This window comes from Octodon degus, unplaced genomic scaffold (genome assembly GCF_000260255.1).
Source record: "Octodon degus isolate 3935 unplaced genomic scaffold, OctDeg1.0 scaffold00153, whole genome shotgun sequence".
Classification (NCBI taxonomy): Eukaryota; Metazoa; Chordata; class Mammalia; order Rodentia; family Octodontidae; genus Octodon; species Octodon degus.
This window is the reverse complement of record NW_004524729.1, coordinates 6119233-6146859: the sequence shown is the minus strand read 5'-3', so window position 1 is coordinate 6146859 and position 27627 is coordinate 6119233. Positions and strand designations below refer to the sequence as shown.

The following is a 27627-nucleotide window of genomic DNA, read 5'->3' as shown; positions in this document are numbered from 1 at the left end:
GGCCTCGGGTGGCACCGCCGCCCGCGGCTGTGGGCGGGGCTGCGGGCTGCGGGGCGGGGTGCGGGCGCAGGCCGCAGGATCCAGGCTCCGCTCCGGCCCACCACGCCGCGTAGTAGATATGGCGGGCTCCTGGCTTCCCCGGCAGCTCTTTCTCCAGGGCGTGGCTGCCGTCTTCTTGTTCGCCTTTGCTTCCCTCTACATGCAGATCCCTGGTGAGGACCCGAGGGTAGGACTTCCCCGGGTGGGGCACCGCCTCTGAGGCGCGTGGCCCGGGTCGTCCCGGGTGGCCTACCGCGCGCGCCCGCCACTTGGAGCGGGGTGAGCCCCAGCCCAGGCGCAGGCATGGGGGGTGGGAGCGCTAGCGGGAAGAAGACGTGGGATGTGGCGGCCGGCCGCAGCACCTTTCTCCAGGGCATGGCTGCTGTCTTTGCGTTCAGGGAGAATTTAGGCTGGAAGGGGGTGTGCAGGCCTCGCGGTGACATCCCTTCCCACAGGCCTCTATGGCCCCGAGGGCATCCTCCCTGCGCGGAGGATGCTGCGGCCCCAGGGCAAGGGGCGCTGGCAACAGCTGTGGGAGACGCCGACGCTGCTGTGGGAAGCGCCGCTGCTGGGACTGGACACAGCCCAGGGCCTGGAGCTGCTGAGCCTGCTGGGCGCAGGGCTGGCTCTGGGTCCACTGCTCCTGCGTCCGCTCCGCCACCCCCTCATTTACCTGCTGCTCTGGGCTGCCTACCTGTCGGTCTGCCAGGCAAGTAAGCCCCTCGTCACCCCACCCCACCCTACTTCCCTGCCTCTGCCTTGCTCCCTGACAGCCCTTCTCCCCACAGGTGGGCCAGGTGTTCCTCTACTTCCAGTGGTGAGTGACTCTGGCTGCCTTCTCCTGGGAAGCCCTCTGAGGGAGGAACAGGAGCTGTACTTGGGCCCATTTCCTCTCCCCACAGGGATTCCCTGCTCCTGGAGACAGGCTTCCTGGCTGTGCTGGTAGCCCCATTGAAGCAGCCCTCCAGCCAAAAACAGGGGGTGCTGGTAGGGGCCTCGGACTTTAAGGGCCAGCCCTTCTGGCTTGTGCGCTGGCTGCTGTTTCGCCTCATGTTTGCCTCCGGTGTGGTCAAGCTGACCAGCCGCTGCCCTGCATGGTGGGGACTCACTGGTGAGCATCCTTGCCTGGACCTGGGGTGGCTATGGGAGCCCTGCACAGCCCTGACCAGCCCCTGTGTCCACAGCCCTTACCTACCACTATGAGACGCAGTGTCTACCCACCCCTGCTGCCTGGTTTGCACACCACCTGCCTGTTTGGCTGCATAAGCTCAGCGTAGTGGCCACTTTCCTCATTGAAATCGCAGTGCCCCCTCTGTTCTTCGCCCCCGTTCGCCGCCTGCGATTGGCTGCCTTCTACTCTCAGGTAGGTGGGATATAGGGCAGCCCTGGCAGACAGGAGGCTGCTGCTCTCGGGGAAGGCTCACAGCTGAAAGGCATGTTATTAAGGGTGGGCAGGCATGCACCAGCAGCCACGCTGAAGGAGGTCTGGTTCTCAGGCGCTTCAAATGCAAACTCCCCAGGTGCTGCTGCAAGTCCTCATCATCATCACCGGCAACTACAACTTCTTTAACCTACTCACGCTGGTGCTTACCACTGCCCTCCTGGATGACCAGCATCTGGGTGCTGAGCCTGGGCTCAGCCGCCCCAGGAAGACACCCACCTGTGAGTGTCAGGCTGCGCCTGCCAGCCAGCTGTCTTCACACCGGGCCCTCTAGGGTGTCTTCCTCCTGCCAGCACTCTCAGAAAGAGCTACATCCCAGCTCCCCCAGCCCTTGGTTGTGAGCCCTCTGCCAGCTATTGACTGTCCTGCCCACAGCCTGGCCCAGGGTCCTGCTGACCAAGCTGTCCTTGCTGCTGGAACTGGCCATCTATGGGACGCTGGCCTATGGCACTGTGCACTACTTTGGCCTAGAAGTTGACTGGCAACAGCACATAATCCACTGCAGAACCAGTGAGTGCCAGGTGGGGGGCCCAGGGGTGAGGGTGGAGTCAGCCCTCCTTATGTCTCCCTCCTTTGGCAGCCTTCACCTTCCACCAGTTTTCCCAATGGCTGAAGATGGTGACACTCCCCACTATGTGGCTGGGTGCAGCCTCCCTGACCTGGGAGCTGATGGCTGCACTCTGGAGGTACATGCCTGTGGCAGGGAGAGGGGACTGGCTCCCAGGGCAGCCTGATCACACTTGGCCCTGTCCCCAGGTGGGCACAGATGCAAGGGTGGCGGCAGAAGCTCTGTGCTGCAATCCAGCTTTCCATCTGGGGCACTACCACAGTGACCATGTTCCTCATTAGCCTGGTAGGTCCCATGACAGGAAGTGGGGCTGGAGGGGCCCAAAGGGCAAGGCTGAGAGTCTCTCCACCTGCTGCAGGTGCCCTACTCCTACGTGGAGCCTGGGACCCATGGGCTCCTGTGGACGGGGGCTCGCCACCTCTTTGGCACCGTGGAACACCTGCAGCTGGCCAACTCATACGGCCTATTCCGTCGGATGACTGGTCTGGGTGGGCGGCCTGAGGTGGTGCTGGAAGGCAGCTACGATGGACACCACTGGACAGTGAGCCTTCTAGGGGCTGGGGGTCGCAGGGACCTAGGTCAGCCAGCCTACCTGACCCGGGATCCACCTGGCAGGAGATTGAGTTCATGTACAAGCCTGGAAACGTGAGCCGCCCACTCCCCACTGTGGTGCCCCATCAGCCGCGCCTCGACTGGCAGATGTGGTTTGCAGCCCTCGGCCCACACACGCACAGTCCTTGGTTCACCAGCCTGGTGCTCCGCCTGCTGCAGGGCAAGGAGCCAGGTGAGAGGAGCAGGGAAGGGCAAGGAGCTAGGTGAGGAACAGGGAAGGTGGGAGAGGAGCCCAGGGCATGTGCCCTCCATGTCATACTGAGCCATATCCCCTCACAGTGATTCACCTAATCCAGAATGATGCTGCCCAGTACCCCTTTCACAAGCAGCCACCCACCTACATCCGAGCCCAGCGCTACAAATACTGGTTCTCTCAGCCTGGGGAGCAGGGGTAAGCTGGGACCCTGGGCTGGGGCTGGGGCCGGGGCCAGGGCCAGGCACAGGCACTAAGGATCCAGTCCTGTTGTAGCCGCTGGTGGCGCCGCCAGTGGGTGGAGGAATTCTTCCCATCTGTGTCCCTGGGGGACCCCAACCTGGAGAGGCTGCTGCAGCAGTTTGGACTTCAGGTAGGAGGGTGTGCACCACGCTGGGAAGGGGAGGAGGACTCCTGCCAGCAGGGGCCAACCCTGTGGGCACCCTCCTCCATCCTGTTCACAGGACAAGACTCCGCCCCGGCACCGAAGCTCTAGCCACATGCTAGCCCAGGCCCTTCACTGGGTACGGACCCAGCTGTCAACCCTGGAGCCCCCAAACCTGCTCTGGGGACTCTTGGGAGCTGTAGGTGCTGTGAAAGTCGTGCAGGCCCTGCTGGCTTCTTGGTTGCCTCAGTCCTCCCTCCTGACCAGAGAAGAGAAGCACAAATTGATCCCCAAAAAGGAGTCAGGACCTGCATCCACACAAGCCACGCCCACCCCCAACAACTGTAGCAGTAGCTCCGGGACCCCCAGGAGGAAAACATAGCTTTGTGTTCTCATGTAGCCTCTGAGGGTTGGGTCCCTGCAGGGCTCCAACCTGCAGCAGGACACTGTCCTGCCACTGTGCCTTAGTCAATCATGCCAGGAACCACTCAGGCTGGGTACTGCTCACTGAGGGTGCTGGCTTCTGGGTGCTGCCCAAGACTTGCTGTCCCCTCGTGTCCACTACCCCAGGCTGTAGAGGTCTGAATCTGGAGTCCTCAGCTGTAGTTCTTGTGTGAAAGGGACATGGGACCCACTGAGGACAACAGTGAAGGGGTGCACTGCATTGTGGTCTCCACCCAGCCCAGCCTCCTCTTGGATCCAGCACTAATAAAGGCTCCCTTGGCGCTTGGCTGTGCTGGTGTTTCTTTCCTGCTGGGCAGGTGGCCTGAGCATACCAGAAATCACCAGCCCGGCTGAATGGGTACCTCCCTGTCCCTGTCCCTCCATGGTGTCCTCAGCCAAACTGACCCAGGGAGCCTCAGAACCAGCACAGCCTGGTGCCATTGTCACTCTAGGGTCACAAAACCATCGACGGAACACAGGCTGAGCAGAGCCCTTGGAAACCCGGACCTCTTATCCATTTTGCGGACCTGAGCAAGAACAAAAAGCCTCAGTGGGCAAGAGATGAAGGCGAGGCTGAGCACAAGGAGGAAGGCGCAGGGGCCTGGGCCCACCAAGGGCGGAGAGGTTGCTCAGCACCTCAGTGCTGTCCTGGTAGGGGTCGGCAGTGGAAGTGGGGATCAGGGCAGGCTGGGTTTTCTGCTGGGGTGAATTTGTCTTGCCAGGAGGCCACCTCCCTCCCTGGGAACTCAAGTACAATGTCTCTGGCTCCTGACTTTAGCCTCGGTCCACACCTGCCCTGTGGTTTCCCTTCTGGACTCCCGACGGCTCCATGTCCCTAATTCAGCCCAACACCGACTGAGACAGTCACAGCTCTGTGTGCAGGTAGCACTTGGGCTTTCAGATGCCTTCAAGGGGCTTGCACGTGGAATCAACCAGCTGGCAGCTGGCAGCTGGCAGCTGGCACTGGCTTAAAATACGGTAATGTGCTTCAAATTCAAATACCTGTTCTTTTTTTCTAAGCCTTTAAACTCAGTTTATAGATCTTCGCTGGGTTTTCTGTAACAGCTTTTTGAAAGCTCATGCTGTACAATTCCCCCACTTAAAAGTGCACAATTAGGAGGCTGAGGAGATGGCTTAGTAGAATAAGCACTTCCCTGGCAAGTGCAAGGACCTGAGTTCAATCCCTGGTTCCACCAAAAATAAAAAAATTTAAAAAGTGCACAATTAGGGCTGGGCATGGTAGCACATGTCTCCTAGAACTGGGGTAGCTGAGACAGGATCATTGCGAGTTCAAAACCAGCCTGGGCTACAATATCAGCTCAAGACCAACCTGAACTGCATATCATGACCTTGTCTCAAAACAACCAAAAAAAAGTGCACAATTAGGGCTTGTAGCATAGCCACACTTCAGTCACCAGGCAATTATAGATCCTTTGTCACACAAAGAGGCAGCACGGTGCCAGGTGTCAGTGACCCTCCCCTCCCCAAAGTCCAGGCAATTGTTAATCTACCTCCTGTCTTAATGGATTTCCTGTAAATCAAGTGGGCTGGGGTGTAAGTAATAAACTATTTGTCTAGCACCCATGAAGACCAGGATTCAATCCCTTGCACCACCAAGAAAATATATTTTTTAATTGAGCTATAAACCAGATGTGATGCATACCTGTAATCCCAACACTTTAGAGGCTGAGGCAAGAGCATCACAAATTTGAGGCCAGCCCCAATCTCAAAAGAGCCAGTTAGGGCCTAGCCCTAACTGTGCACTTTTTAAAATTTTTTATTTTTGGTGGAACCAGGGATTGAACTCTCCTTTGTTCCGGACAGCCATCATTGTGGCTGGACTCCGGACCCTCTTGATTCCCCATTTTGGATATATTTTTGTGTCTGTGGTGAGCAGGGCTAGGCCAGAGGCCAGGTAAGCCACCTCTGGAAATCAGAGAAGGATATGCAGAAAGAGTAATCTGCATAACAGTGCTTTGGGGTCAGTGCTTAGGCCAAGGCGCGATCGTCCAAACCCCAGGAAGTCATAGCCTCTGTCTCAGGAGCGCTCGCTCTCTGACCTCATCCAGCACCTCATCCAGCTCCTCATCCAGCTCGCACTAGGGAGCAGCAAGTGGGGGCTCCAGAAAACACCGCCTGGGGGCCTGCCGATTAGCTCAGTGGTTTAAGCACCTGCTCGCGCAAACTCATTCTCAAGCCCCAGCTCCACCTGCCTTACCAGACCCGCCCTTAAGGCAGCCTGTGCCAGCCAAAAAAAAAAACCTTCAGAAAACACTGCCTGCCATCCTCAAAGACTACCAGCAGCACCTGGGCTGGACCCATATACATTGCTGAAAGCCAATTGAAAGGATAAGAAAAACCTAGCCAGCTCTGTATATGTCACACATGGAAATAGGGTCAGGCTCAGCCGAAGTGAACAACTGCTCCTCCTTCAAGGAGAGCTGCCCATGGGGGCTTCCACAAAGCTACAGCCACTTGGTAACATACATCAGGCTTTTAGTGGGTTGGGGGAGGGCAGGCTTCCGGGAACTGAGTCCAGGGCCTTAGTGCTGAGCTGCATCCCAGCTCTTTATTATTATTTAATGAAACAATCACAAAAACTGACTAGGCTGGCCTCAAACTTGCCTCAGCCTCCCAAATAACTGGTATTACAGGCAAGTGCCGCTCCACCGGGCTCAGTACCTCATTCTTTGCACCATTGTATGGATGGACCACATGTTTATTCACTTGTCCTTGGGGGGCTATCTGGGTTGTTCCACCTTTTACTGAGCAGGTAGCTGTGTGAACACTTGGGGCAAATGCTCAGGTACACAGGATTTGGGGTGCATGACTTTTTGTTTTTTCTCTTTTAAATCTGGAAACTCTAAAGAGACCTTTAATTCCATTTACCAACTTTAAGTACCATCAATATTTTAACTCCTTTTTTTTATTTCCCCCTTAACTCCTTTATAAATACAATTTTGTCAATTTCTTTTTAATTGATATTTGTAGCAAAATGTGCATACCGACATACATCCTAAGCCCTTTTTGTTGAGCAAGACCTGTTTGTTTGTTTGGGAGATTTTGTTGTTAAATTGTTCAGCCTTCAACTTGTGATCTGCCTGTCAGCCTTCCCAGTAGCTGAGACGACAATTACAGCCATGCACCGCTGCACACAGCTAATTTTAACTATTTCTAAGTGCATAGTTCTGTGACATAATGTATACCCACACTGTTGTGCAGCCATTACCACTACCTATTTCCAAAACTTTTCCATCATCCTAAACAGAACTCAGCCCTTGGCGCTCTACTTTCTACTTTCTGATTATTATTTTTATCCTAATAAACATATCCTTTTGCATCTGGTTTTTCTCACTTGGCATCATGTCCATCCCTTTCATTCTGTTTCTCTCTCAATGAACTTTTGAGTTTTCCCCACTTTTCCTGATGATAGGGAATAATCCTGCCATGAGCACAGGGGTACAAACATCTGTCCAAGCCCTGCGTTCTGCTCCTGTGGTGGATAGAGGAGTGGGCCTGCAAGGTTGAAGTGATCCCTTGGTGGCTCCTTGAGGAGCCGCCTAGCTGCCTCCCACAGCAGCTGCTCCACTGTGCATTCTCTCCAGCAAGGTGCAGAGGTTCCAGTCCTGTCCCATACGCCCTGTCCCTGTACCATGCCCCCACAACACCTGCTTCCTTCGGTAACAGCCTTCCTGATGGTTGTGTGAAGCATCTCATGATAGTTTCAATAAATGCATTTCCCTCGTGAAAAGTCATGAGCATCTTTTCATGTGCTTATTGACTATTTGTGTCTTCTTTGGAAAAAAAAAAAAAGTCTACTTTTTCCATGTTTTAATTGGGTGGCTCACTTTTTTAAATTTTCTGCAAAGCTTTATTTTATTTATTATTTATTTATTGTGGAACCAGGAATTGAACTCAGGCCCTTGTGCTTGCCAGGCAGGCACCTATTCTACTGAGCTATCTCCCCAGCCCCCTCTGCAAAGATTTATTCCAGGGGGGCTCAGTCCTTGGCAGCTGTCTTCCTTATGGTGGCCAGCGCGTTGCTCAGCTCCTCATGCTTCCGCTTGGCACAGATGGCGTTTTTGTCCTTGGAGACCTTGAGCAGCTCCATGGCTCACCACTCACAGGGGGCGAAGCCACACACCTCCCCAATCATGTCCTGCATGAACTTGGTATTTGATGAGGCCTCTGTGACAGCGGCTGTGCCTGGGTTTATTCACATTCTTAGTCACCTTGTGGCCCTTGTTGAGGCCCATGGCCATGGGATAGCAGAGGGCCATGGCTACTGTTCTTCAATGGTTGCTACAGCAGAATTTATTTATTTATTTATTTTTATAGTTGAGTTGTAGCAGTTCTAGATAGTAATCTACCCAATATATGATTTAAGTTATCTTTCACTCATTTTGGGACCTGAAAGTTTTGGGTTTTGCTTTGGGCGGTACCAAAGTTCTTTATCTGAAAGAATTAAAGAGAGTCTGGGAGATAGCTCAGTGGTATAAGCGAGTTTGATTCCCAGTACCACAAAAGAAAGAAAGAATAAAAGATCTTTGGTAGATGGTCTAGTATAATTTTTAGAAAAAGTAAAGGTAACGCCAACACACATGCACAGCCGTGGTGACCAGGAAGTTACCCTGGGTCTTGGGGAGCTTAGCTCTCGTGGCCACTGTCCCCTGGGGTCTGCTTGTCAAGGAGCTACTCTGCCATGCCAGACTTGGGGCTGAGCTGGGGCTTTGATAAGGATTGTTTTAAAGCTGTAGAATATTCTGGTTACTGTCGTTAGCTTCACATTAAGTCCCCTGTAAGTTTTCATTTTCTCCTATTTATTTCTAATAGGTTTTAGCACTAATGCCAGAAGTGTCCATTTGTGTATTTTAAAATGGCTAAAATATTTACACTGCTTTATAAATGGGAATTTATTTGCTAAGCCTTCAGTCTTTTGACCTAACAATCTTTTCAAGCAAAGAAGAAGGTGGAGGAAGAAGAGAAAGAGAAAAGGGAAAAGGGGAAGAGGAAGGAGAAGGAGAAGTCAGGTGTGCTGGCACACACCTGTCATCCCAGGCTGAGGCAGGAGGCTTTCCTGGAGTTCAAGGCCAGCCTGAGCTATGTGGTGGAGACCTTGCCTCACACACATACATGCAAGTAAGCATGCAAATACAGCAAAATGCCTTTCATCTTGAATGTTCCTATCCCAGTGAGAAAAGCAGAAGCTAGCAGATTTGCACCAGCAGCGAGACGTCACTCCTGCTGCCCCAGCCTGGCCTCCTTCATCTTCTGTACTGTGGTCACAGACCCAGATTCCTCAGCACACCCAGCTCTAGCCACCCCCGGAGCTTATCCCAGCCCTTCAAAACACCAGTGCCACCCCAGCCCTTGGCAGGGAGGATAACAGAGCTCCAGTTGGCGAGAACAGCTGGTATAACTCAGCAAAAATCCAGTGGAAGGCTTCTCAGCAGGTTTAATAGATGACAGTCATCTCTACCATTGGGAAGTCATTATTGATCCTCTAGCTGTACTTCATGATGGTGTGTAGAGAACCACCTAAGTGACTCTCCTTGAAAGAAGAGCAGTTGTCTACATTTTGGCTGTGTCTGACCCTATTTCCATTATGTACAGAGCTGGCTAGTATTTTTCCTTATCCCTTCAACTGGCTTTAGGCAATGCATATTGGTCTAGCCGAGGTGCCATGTTTCCCTGATAACCCACACCTGCAGCTCTTTAATATGAGCTGGGTCCAGACAGGACAAAGAGCCAGTGTTCCACACTATCACTGGGATGGAACCTTGAGATACAGGCTATGCCTTCCTGGGGCTTGAAAGATTACTCATCAGAGGGGCCAGGGAGATGGCTCAGTAGGATAAGCACTTGATGCAAACACAAGGATCTGAGTTCAATCCCCGGTTCCGCAAAAAAAAAAAAAAAAAAATAGATTACACATCAGAGCTAAAGCACTGGACCCCAGAACATTAGCTACTATCTCAAAATTATAATGCAAAGTACTTTTTCTGAGTATCCTTTTCTCTGCATATGACAGAGGTAAATGAGTCCTCCACCTAAACCAGCTCATAGCACTCCCCCACTTCCTGCAATTCCCAGTTGTTCATCCTCAAGCCACTCCTCCACCACTGAATAAAACCCGGGTGGGTTTGGCCCAGAGTCGAGACCTTTATTCCTGGTAGCCATCATCATGGCTGGACTTGGGACCCCTCGGCTCCCCATAACTATAAATATAAATATGTTTCAGTGTCTTTATTCTCACCATGGGTTGTACTGGATGTGGTAGATTGGAATTAACTCAACGGAATTCCAATAACTTATCCATGGAATTATGAATGTAATCTTCTCAAACTGAGACAAGGACCAGAAAGGTCTCCCTGTAACAGTGGTGATTTTAGAGCTCATCTCACTTTCCCAAAAGATTACCCCTTCCAGCCTCCTAAATGAAATTCATTACAGAAATCTGGTACCCCAGTGTTGATAAAAATGGTGGTGTGTGCATGCTGTGCTTCAGGGATGTGGTGAGAATAAATATGGTCATGAAAACGCAGAGGAACTCTGGTCCCAGCCACATGGTGGAAGCATCACCATTAGTGTCCTTTGATGCTGTTGGATCTTAATAGACTCACCTGCTAGTGTGGATTCTGCGAAGGTGTAGAGGGAAGACAAAAATGGAGCATTTAAAAGAAAGTTGCCGGCAATATTAAAAAAAAAAAAAAAGCCAAGAAACTGCTTTTGAGTGACATTTATTCTGCAGCTAGAAACTTCACTTATTTTAAGGTCTCTAACTTAGAAACATGGCACTGTTTTCCTATACTCTACCCACCCATTGCTGGACTTCTGTTTATCTTTTTTTTCAGTACCGGGGATTGAACTCAGGACCGTGTGCTTGCCAGGAAGGCGCTTATTCTACCGAGCTATCCGAGCTATCTCCCCAGCCCTGGACTTCTACTGTAACAGGCTGGCAAATGCTGGCTGCAGCAGGGCTGTAGTGAATCATGCCAGTCATCCATGCTGACAGGAGGCTATTTATTTAGTACAGGATCTTGCTACGCAGCTCGGACTTGGAGTGACCCTCCCGCCTCGGTCTCCCCAGCCCAGGGCTTACGGGCATGACCCACCATGCCCACTTTCAGTGGCTGCCAGGGCACACTTGGGATCCTGGGGTTGGCAGGGCATGCGGTACTGGGAATCAAACCCTGACCCTTAGGCTTGCCAGGCAGGCACTTAGCCGCCAGGCAGGCACTTAGCCGCCAAGCTAGCTCCCTGGCCCCTGCATTTTCAATTCTTATAAACTGTTCTAACCTTCAGGAAGAAATGTAAACATACCTGTACATACCACAACATGATCTGGGTCATATTTATACACTATTCATGTATATTCACACACACACACACTGTACCAGGTAATTATTTCTGGTAGTGAAATAAGAATCATGAGGTAAAAAAAAAAAGAATCATGGGGTGGTGTAGTGAAATCTCATACCAAATAAATAAAAGAATTTTTAAAAATCATAAATTCTAAAAGATTTTATCAGGTTTTCTTTCTTTATTCTTTTTTTTTCTTTTTCTTTTTTTTTTTTTTTTTTTTTTTGCGGAACCAGGGACTTGAACTCAGGCCCTTGCGCTTGCCAGGGAAGCGCTTATTCCATTGAGCCATCTCCCCGGCCCTTATTCATTGTTTTTTATGAGTTTTTGTTTGTTTGTTATTAGTTTTAAAAGACTCCTTAAAGCATCTCAGATGAAAAGCAATTAGGATTAAAAGTTTTAACTTAACATCCTTTAAACCACTGAAGCGGGCTGGCGAGATGGCTCAGTGGTCTAAAGCACCTACATGGAACAAGCTTGGCAAAGCACAGGGACCACGGTTTGATCCCCCAGCACCACATGCCAGCCAGCCCCGCCCCCTGGTGGGCTGAACTGGCCACACACACACACACACACACACACACACAATAAATAAATAAATAAATAAATAAATAAACCACTGAAGCTGGGGCTGTCAAGCTAGCTCAGTGGACCCTAAAGTGCCTGCTTAGGCAAACTTAAGCAAGTGCAGGGGCTGCAATTAGACCCCCGGCAGCCACCACATTAGCACCAGCCCTGCCCCCACAGTGGGCTTAGCTGGCTAGAGTCCTGGTATAGTGGCGCAGGCCTGTAATCCCAGCGCTGGGGAGGCTGAAAGCAGAAGGATCACCATGAGTCCTAGCTGTGTAGTGAGACTCTGTAACAACCAAGTACATAAAAAACAAAAAATAAATAAAAAATAAAAAGTTAGTAATGAACCACTGAGGCTTCATTAAACTCCTTTCATCAACTAAACTTTTCTACCTTCTTTGTTTGGTATTAGGGATTGAACTCAGAACCTTGTCTCTGAGGATTGTAGGCATGCTCTACCACACCCAGCCAGTTGCGCAATATTAAGGAAGGTTTAAAAACCATGCATAGCTACTGGCTTTCTACTTCTGGGTTTGCAATTCAAGATGCTGGTGCATGCCTGTAATCCCAGCACTTGGGAGACTGAGGCAGGAGGTTCACCACAAATTTGAGGCCAGCTACAAAGTGAGTTCAAGGCCACCCTAAACAAACAAACAACAAAAAAAGCTATTTGCCCTCACACCCTTCCTGGTCCTTCATAGTCCTTTGCCTCAATTCTTCTACACTACAGATTTTTCTTCAGCTATTGTACAAAGAAATTGCAATGTATATTTTCATGTAATTTGATTTTGGAATTCTGTCATTTTATATAGTGAATTCTTCTAAAATATAATCTTTTTTCTTTTTGGTACTGGGACTCATAGTGATCTGCCTGTTTATAGCCTCCTAAGAGCTGGGAGTACTGGTACTCAAACTCAGGACCTTGCAATTACCAGCCAGGTGCTTGTGCTGCTGAGCTAGATCCCTGGTCCTCAAAATATAATCTTTTTCTAATAATTGTCAAGTTGTTGGCTTTTTTATTTTATTTTATTTTATTTTATTTTATTTATTTATTTTTGGCTGGCTCAGCCTGCCCTGAGGGCGGAGCTGGAGCGGCATGTGGTGCTGGGGGTCAAACCACTGTCCCCTGTGCCTGCCTAAGCTTGCCTCAGCAGGCACCTTAGACCACTGAGCTATCTCACCGGCCCTGTTGTTGGCTTTTTGTACTGAATGAAGGCTGTGACACTGAATGCCGAGAACTGTAGTTTAGAAAATCTCAGGCTGATTCCTTATGGTGTTCCGGCCCACACATGAACTTACTGAGACTGACCACGCCTCAGGCCAGACAGTGGCCACTGGGTTGACACTGCTTCACAGGGCCCAGAGTGCCACAGGAGCATTCTGGCCCCTCCAGAACCACTTCCTGGTCACCCTGCCTCTGGGGCTTCTGAAAGGCAGGAAGGAAGGCAGCCAGCTGCACTCCTCAGACTCATGAGGAGGACGCACTGGTATTCTGCACTGGTAGTTAGGGTCCCTGGAATCCCTGTGAGTCTCATTTATTTTTTATTTTTTATTTTTTATTTTTTTTTTTTTTTTGTCCTGGGGATCGAATTCAGGACCTCGTACTTGCCAGAGCTCTCTCTCCAGCCCTGAGTCAGACTTTCTGACTTCAGTTCCCCTCCCCACAACATGGGCAGAGTGCCACATCCCACTGGAGCTTTGTGAGGCCTGGAAGGCTCCCCTGACAGCCCCTCCAAGTCTTTGGCTTCCACACTTCATGCACCAAACTATGAGGTTAATCACCAGGAAGGACACCAACCACGCACTGGCCAGCCAGGAAGGCGACGTGAGGCGTCCCTCCATCCAGGCTCCAGCTGCAACTCGGCACCTCCCGAGCTCTCTTCAGAAGGGTCTAAGCCCTTGCATCCATCCAGTCGGCAGAGGGTGCTGCTGGCTGCCAGGAACCCTGGCCAATGGGCCGCGGAGGTCTCCTGCAGCCAAATCGACCCTGTCCATCGTGGCACAAAGGGCCTAAAATGACCCACGCTAAAGGGTGCAGTTTGATTTGCTTTGGTTTGGATTTTACTGTTGCTGCTGTGAGACAGGCCTTGCTGCCCAGGCTAATCCAGAGCTCATGTGCTGACCTGATCCTCCTGACTCAGCCTCCTGAGAAGCTGAACGACAGCTGCACATCACCCCACAAAGAAGGGAGATTTAACAATATTAATTTTCACTTCTTCACAAAGACAAAAAGGTTAATATGCACTATGTGCTTGAAAATTGCTAAGAAAGCCCTGGGCACAGTGACAAATAGCCATAATCCTGAACTCTGGAGAGCATGGCCCGGACAACCGCTCTGTCCCAGCTATCTTGTTGTTAGAGTGAACACTGGCTCTGTGAAGAAGGCAGACAGCTGCTCAGAGCACCCTGAAAATAGCTCTGGCCTCCCAGCCCTGTGTGGAAATGAGCAGGCACCAGGAGCTGCTGCCGAAGCTCAGCACAGGGCAAGCGGGAAGAGGCGCCTCTCTGGGGTGGCAGCCTCGGGAGAGGCTCTTGGGAAGTGGGGGAAGCAAAGGCAATGCAGCGAAGTCCAGTGGCCACCCCAGGGATCAGAGGTGGCAGTGGACATGCAGAGGGTCATCAGCTGGGGGCTGGGGACAAAGCACTCGCCTAGCATGCATGAGTCCTGGGCACTATTGCCCACACTGAAAAAAACAAAAGTAATCAATGTAGTCTTCAGCCCCTGGGTGGGACTTTGAAATATGATTTCCCACTCAAGGGAGCCAGGGTCCTTGGAGGCCGGGGCAGCCTCTAGGGAGGCCGGAAAGGCGGCAACATTGTGCCCTCGAACTGTGGGACGATGTTACTGGGAAAGGCATCTCTGCATGTGAGTGAAGAGTCTTACTACAGGAAAACCACCTGGACTGTTGGATAGGCCCGAAACATGTGTGCATGTGGTGTGACACCCCTGAGCCAGGGCACACCCTGAGGAGGGATGGCTGAAGCACATAGTAGGAGTATTTGTAATTTTTTGACCAAATACCATACTATTTTCCATGATACCAATTACATTTCCATTGACTATGAAAAATTCCCTTTCTCCACACTTCTACCGTCAGGTCAGCATTCTCTTTTGTTTTGGTTTTCTTGATATAGAGTCTTGCTGGGCAGCTCAGGCTGGCCTTGAACTCACTCTGTGACATTGGTTGGCCTCAGCCTCGCAGCGATCCTCCTGCCTGTGCCTCTCAAGTCCTGGGACTGCTGGTGCGTGTCTCTTCCCCCAGCTCTCTTTTATCTTTTTTATTTATTTATTTTTTCTTCCGTCTTTTTTAACAACAGCTACTCTAAAGAATGAGCGGTGGCACTCTGTGCTTTTAGTTTGCAATTTTCTGCTGATTCGTGGTATTGAGTGTTTTTTTTATGTGTTAGTTATTTGTCCCTGTCTGTCTGTCTGTCTCCCTCCAGCCCAAATGTCTGTTAGCTATTTGTCTCTGTTTCCGTCTCTGTCTCTCTCTCTCTGTCTCTCTCTGTCTCTCTCTCTCTGTCTCTGTCTCTGTCTCTCTCTCTCTCTCTGTCTCTCTCTCTGTCTCTGTCTCTGTCTCTCTCTCTCTCTCTGTCTCTCTCTCTGTCTCTGTCTCTCTCTGTCTCTGTCTCTCTGTCTCTCTCTGTCTCTCTGTCTCTCTCTGTGAGGTGAGGTCTTGCTGGATTCCCTAGGCTAATCTCAAGCTCAGGGATTCAGTCAGGAAAATAGCTCTGTGGTCTAAGTGCCTGCCTGGCAAGCACAAGGACCCAGATTCAATCCCCGATACTACATGCTGTGCCAGGATCCGCCTGCCTCAGTCTCCCAGAGAGCTGGGATTGGAGGGATGCACGTCCAGCCTGTTTTGTTGCCATTTCTAGGATGTGGGGACAAGTTGGGCCATTGGTCTCTCAAGCTCTGGAACACAGAAGCCAAGCGGTCAAGCAACGCTTAGGGTGGCAACGTCCCTTTGTTAGAGCTATGCCTGCTGCCATAGAGAAGAGACACCCACACATTGTGTCAGGGTATTTACTGCAAGGAAGGGTGCAAATGGCCATGGAGGAAGGGGCCTGGGAGTGGGTATGTGGAATTTCCAGCAAAGCCATGGTGGGGTCGTTGTCCCTGTGGAGCTAGTACAGTGCTGGGTCACCAGCTCAGGACCCCGGGGCAGAACTTGTCAACCAGAGCCTGGTAGTAGGGCCGAAGCTTGTCCACATCTGGCAGGTCAGGGCACTTGGTGTAGAGGTCAAACTTGCTGCAGGGTTCAGGGACAGTGAGCCTCACAATAGCATCCCTGTTTGTCACTGTCCCCCACCGCCGGGTCCTTGGGAAGCCCTACTTGAACTCCTGCACCCAGGGCAGCATGTCCAAGTCCTGCTGGCTGCACAGTTGCCGGTAGTCGCCCCCCGTGTGCCATGGGTAGAAGGAGTGGAATCGGATCATGTAGAAGGCCTGCAGACCACACCTGCCAGTTCAGCTGCCTGGCCCAGGGGACAGCACAGCAGGGCGGGGCTGCCCACACACACCTACCTCCTTGGGCAGGGAAACTTTGTTGAACTTCATCATCTGGTACAGGTACTCTGCAGGACAGGGGTGTCAGCACAGGCCGCTGGAGAGTAGCCCTGACCAGCCCTGCTGCCCCCCAGCCCCGTGGTCTCACCATCATGGCCCCAGGACATGAGGACGTTCTCCAGCCCACAGTGGGGCTGGTACATGCCGAATTCTGTGCTATAGCAAGAGATGAGTGAGAGGGGGAGAGGTGATATGGGGGGAGGGTGACCTACCATGGGGCAGGGGGCACCTGTATCGGGGATCCCGGAGGTCAGGGTTGTCCTGAAACGTGGAGTCACAGAAGACCACTGAGGCCTGTGGGCGGCAGCCGACGGGGAAGGTATCTCCAACAACAGCCCACTGGGGAGGGAAGCAGTTGTGTGCAGAGGGTGCTGGCATGTCCCCTATGGAGTCTGGAAAACAGCTGAATATGCCCCCAGCCCACCTCCAGCTCTTACCTGGGGCTCCCCCCACAGAGCCAGGACCTTACCCAGGTCGTGCAGGAGCCCTACGAGGTGGAACCAGTCTGTAAGAGAGAGACAGGGGAGGCTGCAGGACAGGGGGGCTGAGAAAGGAGCCCTGGACCGAGAGTGAGAAGGGGCCCCGGGCTGTGCCCCTCAGAGGCATCTCCTGGCAGAGGCCTTCCCCTCAACCTTTCCCTTCTAGGGCAGAGGCAGTGCAGCCCACCACGGCTGGGGAACAGACCCTTGTCAGGATGGGCCTTCCGGATGCCCTCTGCTGTCTGGAAGGCATGGAAGGAATTGGGAAAATCCACATCTGGATCTGACTCATCCACCAGGTTGTTCAGCATGTCCATAGCCGCCATGATAGTCATTTTTTTGCAGGAGAAGCCCCCAAACTGGGCGTGCTGGATGGAAAGGGAGAGGTCAGCTCCTCCCGGGGTGAGCAACATAGGGCCTACCAAGGGGTACAGGGCAGATCCACCTACAGAAGCCTCTCTGACCCCTGCTAGGCACACGACTGAGTTTGGATGGACACGGGGAAATGCTACCTTCTTCCTGACGTAGTCCACTGTCTGGTATGTGTGCATGAGCTTGTAGGTGTTGAAGACTCGGTCCAGAAGGGGGCCTGACTACAAATCAGACAGTCAGCTGGGCCACACAAGGGCTACCACCTCCCTCTCCAGGACAAGATCCAGTGTCAGAGAGGGCTTCCCAAGGATCCCTAGAGCTGTAGGAGGGGTGAGGTGCTCACAGTGTAGTTCCGGAAGTTGCCCTTGTCTTTGGCCATCTCTGGGTCCACATCAGGTCGGTAGATCAGGGAGGGGTCCGGGCCCTGGTGGGGAGGGCAGATTTGACCCCTTTCACTATCATGCCAGCTGCCCCAGGAAGCAAGAGTATCCTTATAGGGTGTGGAGGCTGGGGGGCCACTGAGGGCACAGCCCCGCCACAGACCATCCCAACTCTGGCCTGGCCAGCGAGTCTGTGGAGCTGTCACTGTGGCATCCTTGTCTGTCTTCATCTGCCATGTGGTGTCTGCCAGGCCCTGCTTGAGATGGCAGATGCCGGTGACAGCTGGTGCTGGAAGCTGTCTCTAGGAGGAGGCTGGGGCCAGGGCCTGGCCCCCAACAGGAAGCAGAGAGCCCTTTGTCCTGGACACAGAGGGCCAACAGGAGCTCCCTGTGAGAGGGTGGTGTAGCTGTCTTCCCACAGGGAGCACTGGTCTAGAGAGCTACTTCCCAGCAGCCGAGGGTACTCACCACAGCCACCTTCATCCTGGGAGGCAGCAGTGTTTAGTGGCAAGGCTGGCAGGAGGATGGGAATCCTGTTGGCCCAGGTAAGCATATATATGCCCACAGGTTACATAAGTGACCGATTCCACCAGGCCCTTGGCCTCAGGCCTTGGTAATGAGTGACCACCCATCCTTCACTGGATTTGGCAAACTAATGTGTCAGCACAAGAGTGGCCCCAGCTCCCTCGCCCTGACCCCAGCCTCCCTGTCCTCCAGGGGGGAATGACTGGATCATCGTGCCTACCCAGCCTGCTCTGCAAAAGCCTGTCTGCCCCTGCTGTGCCCACTTCCACGCTTGCAGCAAGCTCCTGGAGAGACCTCACCCTGTGTCACAGTGCATCACACACATTTCTCGGAAAGCAGTGACTTGTCCGTGGGCACCTAGGAACTGGGGGTAGGGCTCATTAAGGAAAAGCGATTCTGGGCTAGCAAGATGGCTCGGCAGCCTGCTCAGGCAGGCACAGGGGACCGCGGTTAGATCCCCAGCACCACATGTGGTGCCAGCCAAGCCCTCAGGGTGGGCTGAGCGTAGCACTTTCCTAGTGTGTGCAAAGCCAGGGGTTCAACCCCAGTGCTCTCATCAGAACCCTGAGGTGGGGTCTCATGGTGACAAAGAATGAAGCCGGCACAGGAAGTAGGGAATAAGGGAACCCATTTAACCGGTATAAAGACACAGAAGCAGCGCTCCCACTAGCCGGGGGGCTTCTGAGCAGGAGGCCCGGGAAACCTTCGTTTTGCTTTTGAGGCAAGGTCTCACTGTGTAGCTAAAGCTGGCCTCTAGCATTCTCCTGTGTCAGCCTCCCTAATGCTGGGATTAGGTGTGTACCACCATATGCAGTTGTCTAGATGTTTTTAAGAGTTTAATTTAATTTAATATTTATTTATTTTTGCAGTATCAGGGATTGAACTCAGAACCTTGGGTTTGCCAGACAGGCACCTATTCTACTGACCTATCTCTCCACCCCCTATTTTATTTTAGCCTTTTGAGATAGGCTCCCCCTTTGTAGCCCGGGCTGATGATGAGCTCGCAACAACCCACCTGCCTCAGCCTCCTGAGTGCTGGATTACAGGGCTGCACCACCATGCCCAGCGGTGTTTAAGAGATTTAGAAGGGAGCTTGGGCTGTTATGTAAGTAATATAATCTCTATCCTACAGGAGATGACATTTGTTTATAGAGTGTTGGCACAGTGCCCATACAGGGTCCATTTTTGCCCTTGAGTCAACAGCCTGCCTGATCATGTTTTGCAGAGATCCTAGACAGCTGAAGGACACCTGGAAGATGTTTGTGTAAGATCTATTGAGGGCTGTGACTCAGTAGACAATATTTTGGATTTTCTGAGTATTTTGGAATCAATTTCCTTATCATCTAATAGAACCCTAACTTTTTTTTTTTTTTTTTTTTTTTTTTTTGTCTTTTTGAGACAGGTTTCACTATGCAATTGAGGCTGACCTTGAACTCACTTTGTAGCCCAGGCTGGCCTGGAACTCACAGCAATCCTCCTGCTTTAGCCTCCTGAGTGCTGGGATTATAGGTGTGGGCCACCATATTCAGCAGAGTCTTAACTCTTGCCTCATTGACTTTTATTACTTTATTTATATATTTACTTTTAATGTATTTAGTACAGGGTCTCACTACACAGATCAGATTCATAGTGATCCTCCTGCTTTTCAGCCTCCCAAGCACTGGGATCATAGGCATGCGCCACCACACCCAGTCTCATTTGGCAGTCTCAGGGTGCCCTGGGGACTGGCCAGAACCACAGGCTCCAGATCGAGCCCCCTGCCCCCGCATCTGCCTGAGCAGGCACTTTAATCTGCGGAGCTATCTGGCTGGCCCCTGTCTCACTGATTTTTGTTCCATTTCCCCCCACAGAAGACGTGATGACCCTAATAACTGTCGGTAGGGAAAGGGGGCAATGACTGCTTAGCTGTTTGAGCTGTACAGGGGCATCCTGCAGAGGGCTGGTCTGATGGCCTGCAATAGGAGTCCGATGAGATCTCTCTGTGGTGGGTTTTATTCACAGGACCACTTAATAGGCTTTTGGCAAGAGGAAACAAAATGAAGAAGGAGACTGAGTGAACAGGGCAAGAACATGGAGGAGCAGCAACTCTGGCATGAGAGGTCCTGTAAGGGCCCAAGCCGCTCTTCACGGGGACTTAGGCAGGGAGCTGCTGAACTAGACCGGCCGAGAGATTATTGTTTATTTATTTACGTGTTTATTTATTTACTTTTTGGGGGCACAGGGAATCAAACTCAGGACCTCGCACTTGCCAGGCACAGGCCGCACCACTGAGTTATATCCCTCGCCCTGAGGAACTACTTTAGGCAGGAGTCCAGATAAGAGATGAATCTACACATTTGGAAAGTGGATTCCTTAAAGAATCAGAAATCAGGGAGGGTACTAGCAATAGTATATCTTTTCCTCTATGAAAAAGGTAGAGTATGGTATAAAAATTTTCCACAGGGAAAACAGAGGCTGGTTTTTGTGACAGTGACAGTGATGGTCTTGCCCTATAGCCTGGCAAGTTTAGAGGTGGATGGTCACCATGGACCTATGGAAGAAGGTCTAGCTCTAGAAAACTAGCGGCCTATGCACAGAGGAGGGTCTTTAAAGGTGTGATTGAAGGGGTCTTGCTGTGCAATGTTTGGGGTAATGAGAATGAAAGAAGAAAACCTGGAGATGAGGTAATGTCTTGTCTCATTAAGTACAAGGCCCAGGGCTGGGGAAATCAGGCAGTGGCCTATGTGCCTGCCTGGCAAACTCAAGGACCCAGGTTCGATCCCCAGTACTGCATGCCATGAAACCAGGTGGTGGGGGTGCCTGTCATCCCAGCATTGGAAAGGCTGAGAGATCGCTATGAGTCTGAGCTGCGTAGTGAGACCTCGCGCCAAATAAATAAATAAACTACTTAATTAATTTTGAAAAACTGAAGTAAATTTATCAGCCAGCCAAGACTGGCCCAGTGGGCTCTTGTTAACTCCTCGAAGGTTGCCAGGAAGGCTTGTTCCCTTCTCTGGGTCCCTAGAGAGGAGTTAAGCCCAATTTTGTTATTTACTAGGACTCAGTGCAGGCCTCATACTATTCAAAAGCTTTTTTTCCCATTGACCTCAGAAATGGAGCCACAGTCTTTATCCAGAAGTCCCAGCTTATGACTGGGCATGGCACCTGCCTGGCAAGCACAAGGTCCTGAGTTTGATTCCTGGTTTTAAAAAAAAAAAAAAAAAAGCACTATTTTGTGTGATATTCAGGAGGCTGGAGAGTAATTTAGCTGGTAGGAGTAGTGGAAGGAGACTGAGACAGGAAGAACATGACCCTAAAGGGAGACAAACGACTGCAGGCAAGACCCTCAGACTCAGCAGCAAGCAGGGCAAAACTTTAGGGTACAGGAGAGGATTATATGCCAAGGGCACTTGTTCTTTTCTTTTCTTTTTTTTTTTTTTTCTGTCTTTTTGAGATAGGGTTTCACAATGCAGTTTAGATTGGCCTTGAATTCACAGTAGTCCTCCTGCCTCAGCCTCCCGAGTGCTGGGATTATAGGTGTGTGCCACCAAGTCCCACCTGACTCTTCTTCTTCTTCTTCTTTTTTTTTTTTTTTTGTTATACAAACATAAAACATAACCTAGCAGGTACATGGGAGTTGTCTTGAGCCTGGTGGAGACTACCGTGCTCTGTCCCATGATGAAGTTATTCTTTTACAGGAGTCTTAGAAACAGTGGATTTAGCCAAGCATGGTGGCACAGGCCTGTAATCCCAACACTTAGGGGGCTGAGGCAGGAGGATCGTTGCAAGTTCAAGACCAGCCTGGCTACAAAGTGAGCTCAAGGCAGCCTGAACTGCATAGCAAGACCCTGTCTCAAAAAGACAGGAGAGAGAGAGAGAGAGAGAGAGAGAGAGAGAGAGAGAGAGAGAGGTGCAGATGCTCTTATGGCTTTAACTGGCCCACCTGTGCCTGCAAGAATGCAACCAGACATTTAAAATGAGACAAGGTCTGGGGTCTTTCTTACTCCAGGCCCACTAAGAAAAGGAGTCATGGTGGAGAGAGGCAATTCATTACATGTAACGCCTGTAAGATGGCTCAGCCGCATAAGCACCTATCTGGCAAGCACAAGGTCCTGAGTTCAGTCCTTTGTACCAAACAAAAAACCTAACGCCTGTGGGGAGTTAAAGAACAGCATGCCCAAGGGTCAGGAGCTCTGAGGAGCCAAGAGCACCGAGGGCAAAGGTCGCTCCCTCACTAGCACCAACTGGAAAGGAAACTTGAGCTGGGATAGGGATCAGCTCAGCCCACAGCAGTGAAACCTGCCCAAGACCTCAAGGTTGGTGAGATGCTCATCACTTTTAATTGGTCGACAGGGTCCCAATATGGTTTTGAGCATAAAGCTGCAAAGTGTGTAAGAAAGAATTGACTTTACTTGCCTCCTCTTTCGATCCCAGATTAGGCCCCAAATATGTTGCTGCAACGCTGGAGTCAGATCCCATGGTGATGAAGAATGGAGCTGCAGCTGGTAAGGTCTTTTTTTAAAAAAGACATAAATGCAAGAAAGTAAAGCTCCTACTAGCTGGAAGAGGGCTCTGTCTGTGGGCTTTTAAAGGGCTCAGAAAGGAGTTCGGGTTGTTTGTAAACAATATAATCTCTACCCAACAGGAGCGATTATGCCCTATATATTTTCTATCGTCCAATCTGCGTGATGTGCACACAGTGCCCAAGGAGGGCCCATGTGCCTTTGTGATAGTGGGCTCCCTGATCAAACTCCAGGAGGTCCCATGCACCCCCGGGCACCCAGCAGATGTTTCTGCAAGATCCTGCAGGGTGGTGACTCAGCACATTCCATTTTGGGCTTCCCAGCTCCATTCTGGGGCCACTGTCCTTACTGCCTAATAGAATCCTAACTCCTGTCTCACTGACTTCTGTAATAGTACCAAGCAGAAAAAGGAAGAGGAAGCGAGGGGCAGGGTATATTGCTCAGCGGCACAGCATCTGCCTGGCAAGCGTGAGGTCATGAGTTTGATTCCCTGTACCAAAGGGCAGGGGGAAAAAAGAGGAAGGCAGAGGGAAAGACAATTATCCTGATGCTTGTTAAAATGGCAAGGAAAACTTTATTGAAGACTGTTGCTTTGCAGTAGGGCAGTGAGGTGACTAGATACAACTAAGATGGCTGGAGATTGATGACCGATGAGCAGAACGAGGGTCCATGGCTGTGGCACCAACGGTAGGAGGGCGCTGAGTCCCTAACGGGGTTCCTGTGGTGGGAAGGGCCAGATACAGAGTGGGAAGATTGGCACTCATGCTGGGCTAGGGCTAGGCAGGCCTAGCAAGGCCGGGGCAAGGTGAGACCTAGTCCTGAGGAGGCTGGGGGAAACAGGAGAGTGTTGAGGGCCTCCGTGTGCCAGCCACCCCTGACCAGGACTCAGGCAACAGAGCCATGTGGTCGGCTGGTGCTAAGGACATAGCAGGAACCAGGTGGACAGCTGTGCCTGCCTGGGGAGCGACCATGTCGCAGAAAGGGGCAGAGTGGAGAGCCCAACAGGGTGGACCACAAGGGTCAGAGGTCTGGGCAAGAAGCCTACAGTTGACCCTGTGTGCAACAGGTTCCTCATGCAGCTGTATGAGGCAAACTGGGGGGCCTTGCTGACCCCTCCCCACTGAAGCTCGCAAGCTGCCACCTGTTCCATCCTTCTGTCTGTGCCTGTGGGAATGCAGAGGTGTGGGTGATGAGCTCCAGGAGCCTACAGCTATTGCATACAGACCATGTGGTGCCGCTAGGTATGGCAGCACACACCCAGCCTCCCAGCATTTGGGAGGCTGAGGCTGGAGGATCACTGTGATTTTAAGGCCAGCCTAGACTGCATAGCAAGACTGTGACTCAAAAACAACAAAAGTCAGATGGTGCCCAGTCAGGAGAAGGGCCAGTTCCTGGAGGGGTTTTGAGAAGGGGCCAGCAGGATGTGCCCAGTGGTGTGAGAAGGGCAGTGGGAAGGTGAGGCTAGGGAGGCTTCAGACGCTGTGCCTCCTGAATGCCAAGAGGGGACATGCTGTGGCAGCGCAGTGTGCTGCAGGGCTGGCGTCACACCAGATGCAAAGCCGTGGCTGTGATGGCATGGGACAGCAGGCGCCGCTTCAGGGAAAGGCGCAAGACTTGGGGACCTTGGCTGAGAGCACTGGTGGGTTGAATTCTGGGGACCTGCAGGCCATCCCGCAGTCTGGGCTGGAGGACTCAGGATGGGTTGTTCCTGAGAGGGGAACACTGTGTGCTCAGAAGCAAGTGTGTGGCTGGACTCTGCCCCCAGTAGGGTGCCTCAGCTGGGCATGGAGTCTCCTCTGAGCTCCTGCTTCTGCCCGGCTGCCCTGGACTCCTTTCTGTCTTTGCTCCTGGTCACCACTGCCGCCTACCTCCACAGCAGTCTTCAGTGACCATAGGGCACGTGACCTAAGGCTGGACTGCAGGCCTCTCGGGGACCCAGCCTCACTCAGTTGCTGCCCCCCGCCCCATGCAGAGCCCTTGCGGCCCCCTGAACTTGGTGCAGAAATCTGCTTGTCTCACTGTGCTGCTGCTCAGTCCCACAGCCTAACGCAGGGAAGGTCAGTCACCTGGCCAGGTGGGCTTTGAGTTGCCAGAAGAAGCACAGGACGGGAGCCCAGAGGGGCAGTCCCAAGAGGCAGCCTGCCAGGGACCCCACTTGGAGGCTGAGTTGCACTAACTGGGGCACATCCCTGACCACTGGTGGCTCAGGTAGAAAGATCCCTCCGCCAGGGCAGCTAACAGAGTGATGCTGGCAAGCACTTAGAAATTCAGTACTGTGAGCACCTGCTAAGTGATCCACAGGCCTTTGAACCTGGACTCTGCTGGCCAGTAGCTAGGGATGACAGTGACATAAGGAACACATGCAGAGGCCCACTGGGGACAGGCATGCACCCAGCACTCAGTTCCTCCGCTGTGCTTCTCATTGTTGATGCCCAAGGTCAGTCCCCTGCCTGGCTCACGGCAAGGTACAGAGGAGTGAGCCAGCCTAGCCTCTGTTATCCCCACTCATGGTTCCATGGCTGTCCACACAGGTTGCCTTTGGAGCCCCACCCTTCCTTGGCTGCCCCCAACTCCCCTTGAGGTGGTATTGTCTTCCTGGGGCCTTTTCTCTTCTGTTTGGGTAGGGGGTCATGGCAAACATACACTCACCCACCTCAGGGGGAGGAGGGGAGTCTTTGGCTTGTGTTGGCCCAGACTGGCTCAGCAGCAGCCCTGACCCCTGTGCCACCTCCCTGATTACCCACAGGGGACCCAGAGGGGTCTCCACTGCATCCTCCGTCTGAGCTCCAGGGTTGGCAGTGGGAGCTGCAGAGATCCTTCATATCCCTGTCCCTCAGCCAGTCCTGGGGAACAGTGCCATTGTGTCTCAGGCCAGAGGCAGGGAGGGGTCCTGGGCCCAGGGAAGGGCAATGAGGAGGCAAGCGACACCCACTGGGAAGCGCACCCCCCAGGCCGGCCCACAGCAGGTCAAGCTGACGTCTTAGCCTCACATGCTTGCTCAGAGGGCCCATGTGTCCAGGACCCTGACTTCTGCACTTGAACTTAAGCAGTTCTGTCCCCTCTGAAGCCCTTTTGGTGCAAGGTGCTGTCAGCCACCTCTGTCCAGCACCTGTCCCCGGAGTGTACAGAGTTCTGGGATACTCAGCCCCCTGTTATGCAGACACTGTGTGGGCACCAGCTGGGGCTGCACACCTGTATGGGTTTACGTGTCCAGAGCCACATGGGCACAGCTGCTGCAGGGCCAGGTGCTGACTGCAGCTTTGGGGACCAACCAGGTAGGAGCTCTACCACAAGTCTGGGATCAAGGGTGCCTTGTTCCAGTTGGGCTGGGACCCAAAGGGTGTCCAGGGCCCATGTCAGCCATAGCTGTGGGGGCTACTGGGATCCATAGGAGCTGAGTCTCGCTGGCCAGCCGGCCCTACCAGCTGCCACAGACGGTGGCTGAGTTTCTGCACCTGGCAGGTGCCCAGCACACAGCCCACCCGCATGAGCTGGGCGTGGGGTCTCCGGAGGCCTGAGTGCTGCCGGGAGCTTGGATGTCGTCGGCCACCATCCCGGACAGCCCGGCCCTTAGCAAGGGCTAGGCTGACTGCTTTCTGTGGCTGGGCGGGTAGGTGAGAGTGTCGGGGCAGCAGGCCACTGGGCGTCCGAATAGGAGGCTTCCTGTAGAAGGGAGGGAGACCTAAACCCAGTGCTGGGCCTTCCAGGGCCTGCTCACTGCCTGCTCCTCATCCAGGCTGAGAGTTTAGGTAGGGGAAAACCAGCTACTTCTGAGTGGACTGGCACAGGACCAGGGGAAGCCCAAGCCCCCCCCCCCAGCCTGCTGAAGCCAGGCAAGCCCACCCTCTGTCTGAGCCGGGGTCACATGCCCTGAGAACAGCACCTCCCTGGGCAAAGGGCACCAGGGCACGGTGATTCCGTGGGTCACCGCTCAGAGTTTAGTGACTCCTCAGCCCTTCCCTTGTCCCGCCTGGGAGTGTCCCCCCTCCCCTTCCCTGAGGGACCCTTTGGTTGGGAGGGTCTCTAGAAGTGGGGGAGGCAAAGGAAGAGAGGCCTCTTGCTGCTCAGGCAGGGGTGGGGGTGGCCCTGGCTTGGAGATGAGCCTAGCAATAGGTTCCCAGGGGAGGTGGGCTACAGGGAGCGACACAGGTCTGCCGGGCCAGGGGTCGGTAAGGGCGGGGGTGGGGCCCTCACCTGGGCCGCGCCGGCAGAGGGCTCCCACGCAGGCTGCCGGAGCACGCGCCTGGGAGCTGCAGGTGCAAGAGGCTGATGCAACCGAGGGCGACAGCGACGGTCAGCAGGCGGGCCATGGTGGGGCTGCGAAGGGGGCGGAGAGGCGGGCGGGCAGGGAGAGGCGGCGTAGGCCGGGGGCCCTCTGCCCGCACCCCGAGAGCCCCGTGAGGTCTGGGCAGGGGCTCGGTACCTGCGTCCCTCGCGGCGCGGCGGGGGTCCGTTTCCGTCCCGGGGCGGGCGCGGCGTGCCTGTTGGAGCTGGCGGGCGGGTCGGGGCCTCCTCTGTGCCTTCAACCTTCGAGGTCGGTCAGGGGGCCGCAGGGGGCCCGAGGTGGCACCCCTGGTGCTAAATAGACGTCGAAGCAGGAGGCGGAGCTGGGCTACGGGGCGGGACCTCTCCGCAGCGCGCGACCGCACTCCTGGCGCCTTCTGGCGGGGACACAGTCCTGGAGCCCGGCGGGGCAGAAGGCTGGGGGCCAGGGCCACCCCATCAGCCACGTCACGTGGGGATGGAGCGACCCCAGCGTGAGAGCTGCTCAGTTCCCCACGATGATTTTTCCAGCCCTCTCCAAGCCCCTACAGCCCTGCTTATCAAAGTACCCCGAGAGTTTTGTAGGAAGTTTGCCAGAGTACAAAGCGAAACCCTCGCCTTGCCAGCTGAGGCTCTCGCGGCTCGCGGGTCCCTCTCCACTCTGGAGGGAGTGGGTTCTTGACCTCTCTCTGTATGTGGGTGTGCGTATTCCGGGAGTGTAACACATCCAAGCGCAACGTGTCGTAAGCTGCCGCACGGAGGGACCCGAATTCTTACGGTTGGTTGCGCTTCAGCATTCATGTTCTGTGGTCTACTTAGCTCTCTGTTGAAATTAGGCGACTTCCAGTCTTTTCAAGAGCAAGAATCCCCTGTTGCAGCAAACTCACAGCATGCCACCATGTCCACAAAACTTGCAGCCATG

The 27627-nt window shown here is 53.1% G+C and overlaps 3 protein-coding genes and 1 pseudogene across 4 annotated transcripts; 2 read left to right on the top strand and 2 right to left on the bottom strand.

Moving 5' to 3' along the window:
• Window positions 1-23: 23 nt before the first annotated feature.
• Lmf2 (lipase maturation factor 2) lies at window positions 24-3920 on the top strand. Its single transcript, XM_004642475.2, has 14 exons — window positions 24-212; window positions 495-748; window positions 828-856; window positions 942-1150; window positions 1224-1402; window positions 1560-1701; window positions 1856-1990; window positions 2061-2166; window positions 2237-2333; window positions 2407-2589; window positions 2664-2832; window positions 2940-3051; window positions 3130-3226; window positions 3318-3920. Exons 1-14 carry the CDS (start codon window positions 119-121, stop codon window positions 3618-3620), a joined length of 2109 nt encoding a protein of 702 aa, XP_004642532.1. The 5' UTR covers window positions 24-118; the 3' UTR covers window positions 3621-3920.
• Window positions 3921-7836: 3916 nt separating this feature from the next.
• LOC101567297 lies at window positions 7837-10419 on the top strand (annotated as a pseudogene).
• Window positions 10420-15625: 5206 nt separating this feature from the next.
• Miox (myo-inositol oxygenase) lies at window positions 15626-17958 on the bottom strand. Of its 2 annotated transcripts, XM_004642425.2 has the most exons (10): window positions 17884-17958; window positions 17379-17459; window positions 17176-17256; window positions 16869-17031; window positions 16622-16689; window positions 16414-16523; window positions 16273-16340; window positions 16143-16192; window positions 15952-16064; window positions 15626-15867 (listed from the first exon to the last, which is right to left on the bottom strand). In XM_004642425.2, the coding sequence occupies exons 1-10, from the start codon at window positions 17896-17898 to the stop codon at window positions 15759-15761; spliced, it is 858 nt and encodes a 285-aa protein (XP_004642482.1). In that variant the 5' UTR covers window positions 17899-17958; the 3' UTR covers window positions 15626-15758. The 2 variants fall into 2 exon arrangements, with proteins under 2 accessions (XP_004642482.1, XP_023558348.1); XM_023702580.1 differs by lacking the exon at window positions 17884-17958 and having other exon boundaries at window positions 17176-17252; window positions 17379-17460.
• Window positions 17959-23725: 5767 nt separating this feature from the next.
• Adm2 (adrenomedullin 2) lies at window positions 23726-27061 on the bottom strand. Its single transcript, XM_004642424.2, has 3 exons — window positions 26866-27061; window positions 26637-26759; window positions 23726-26105 (listed from the first exon to the last, which is right to left on the bottom strand). The coding sequence occupies exons 2-3, from the start codon at window positions 26750-26752 to the stop codon at window positions 25799-25801; spliced, it is 423 nt and encodes a 140-aa protein (XP_004642481.1). The 5' UTR covers window positions 26753-26759; window positions 26866-27061; the 3' UTR covers window positions 23726-25798.
• Window positions 27062-27627: the final 566 nt, after the last annotated feature.

Bases quoted from the DNA above. Each gene is read 5' to 3' on its own strand.
- Adm2 (XM_004642424.2), bottom strand. From the start codon at position 26,752: ATGGCCCGCCTGCTGACCGTCGCTGTCGCCCTCGGTTGCATCAGCCTC. The intron at 26,106-26,636 runs GTGAGGGCCCCA...TCCCTTCTACAG, and splicing joins CCTCTGCCGGCGCGGCCCAG to GAAGCCTCCTATTCGGACGC.
- Miox (XM_004642425.2), bottom strand. The intron at 17,257-17,378 runs GTGAGCACCTCA...TCTGATTTGTAG, and splicing joins GCAACTTCCGGAACTACACT to TCAGGCCCCCTTCTGGACCG. The intron at 16,524-16,621 runs GTAAGAGCTGGA...TTCCCTCCCCAG, and splicing joins CTCTGTGGGGGGAGCCCCAG to TGGGCTGTTGTTGGAGATAC.
- Lmf2 (XM_004642475.2), top strand. From the start codon at position 119: ATGGCGGGCTCCTGGCTTCCCCGGCAGCTCTTTCTCCAGGGCGTGGCT. The intron at 1,151-1,223 runs GTGAGCATCCTT...CTGTGTCCACAG, and splicing joins TGCATGGTGGGGACTCACTG to CCCTTACCTACCACTATGAG. The intron at 2,590-2,663 runs GTGAGCCTTCTA...TCCACCTGGCAG, and splicing joins ACGATGGACACCACTGGACA to GAGATTGAGTTCATGTACAA.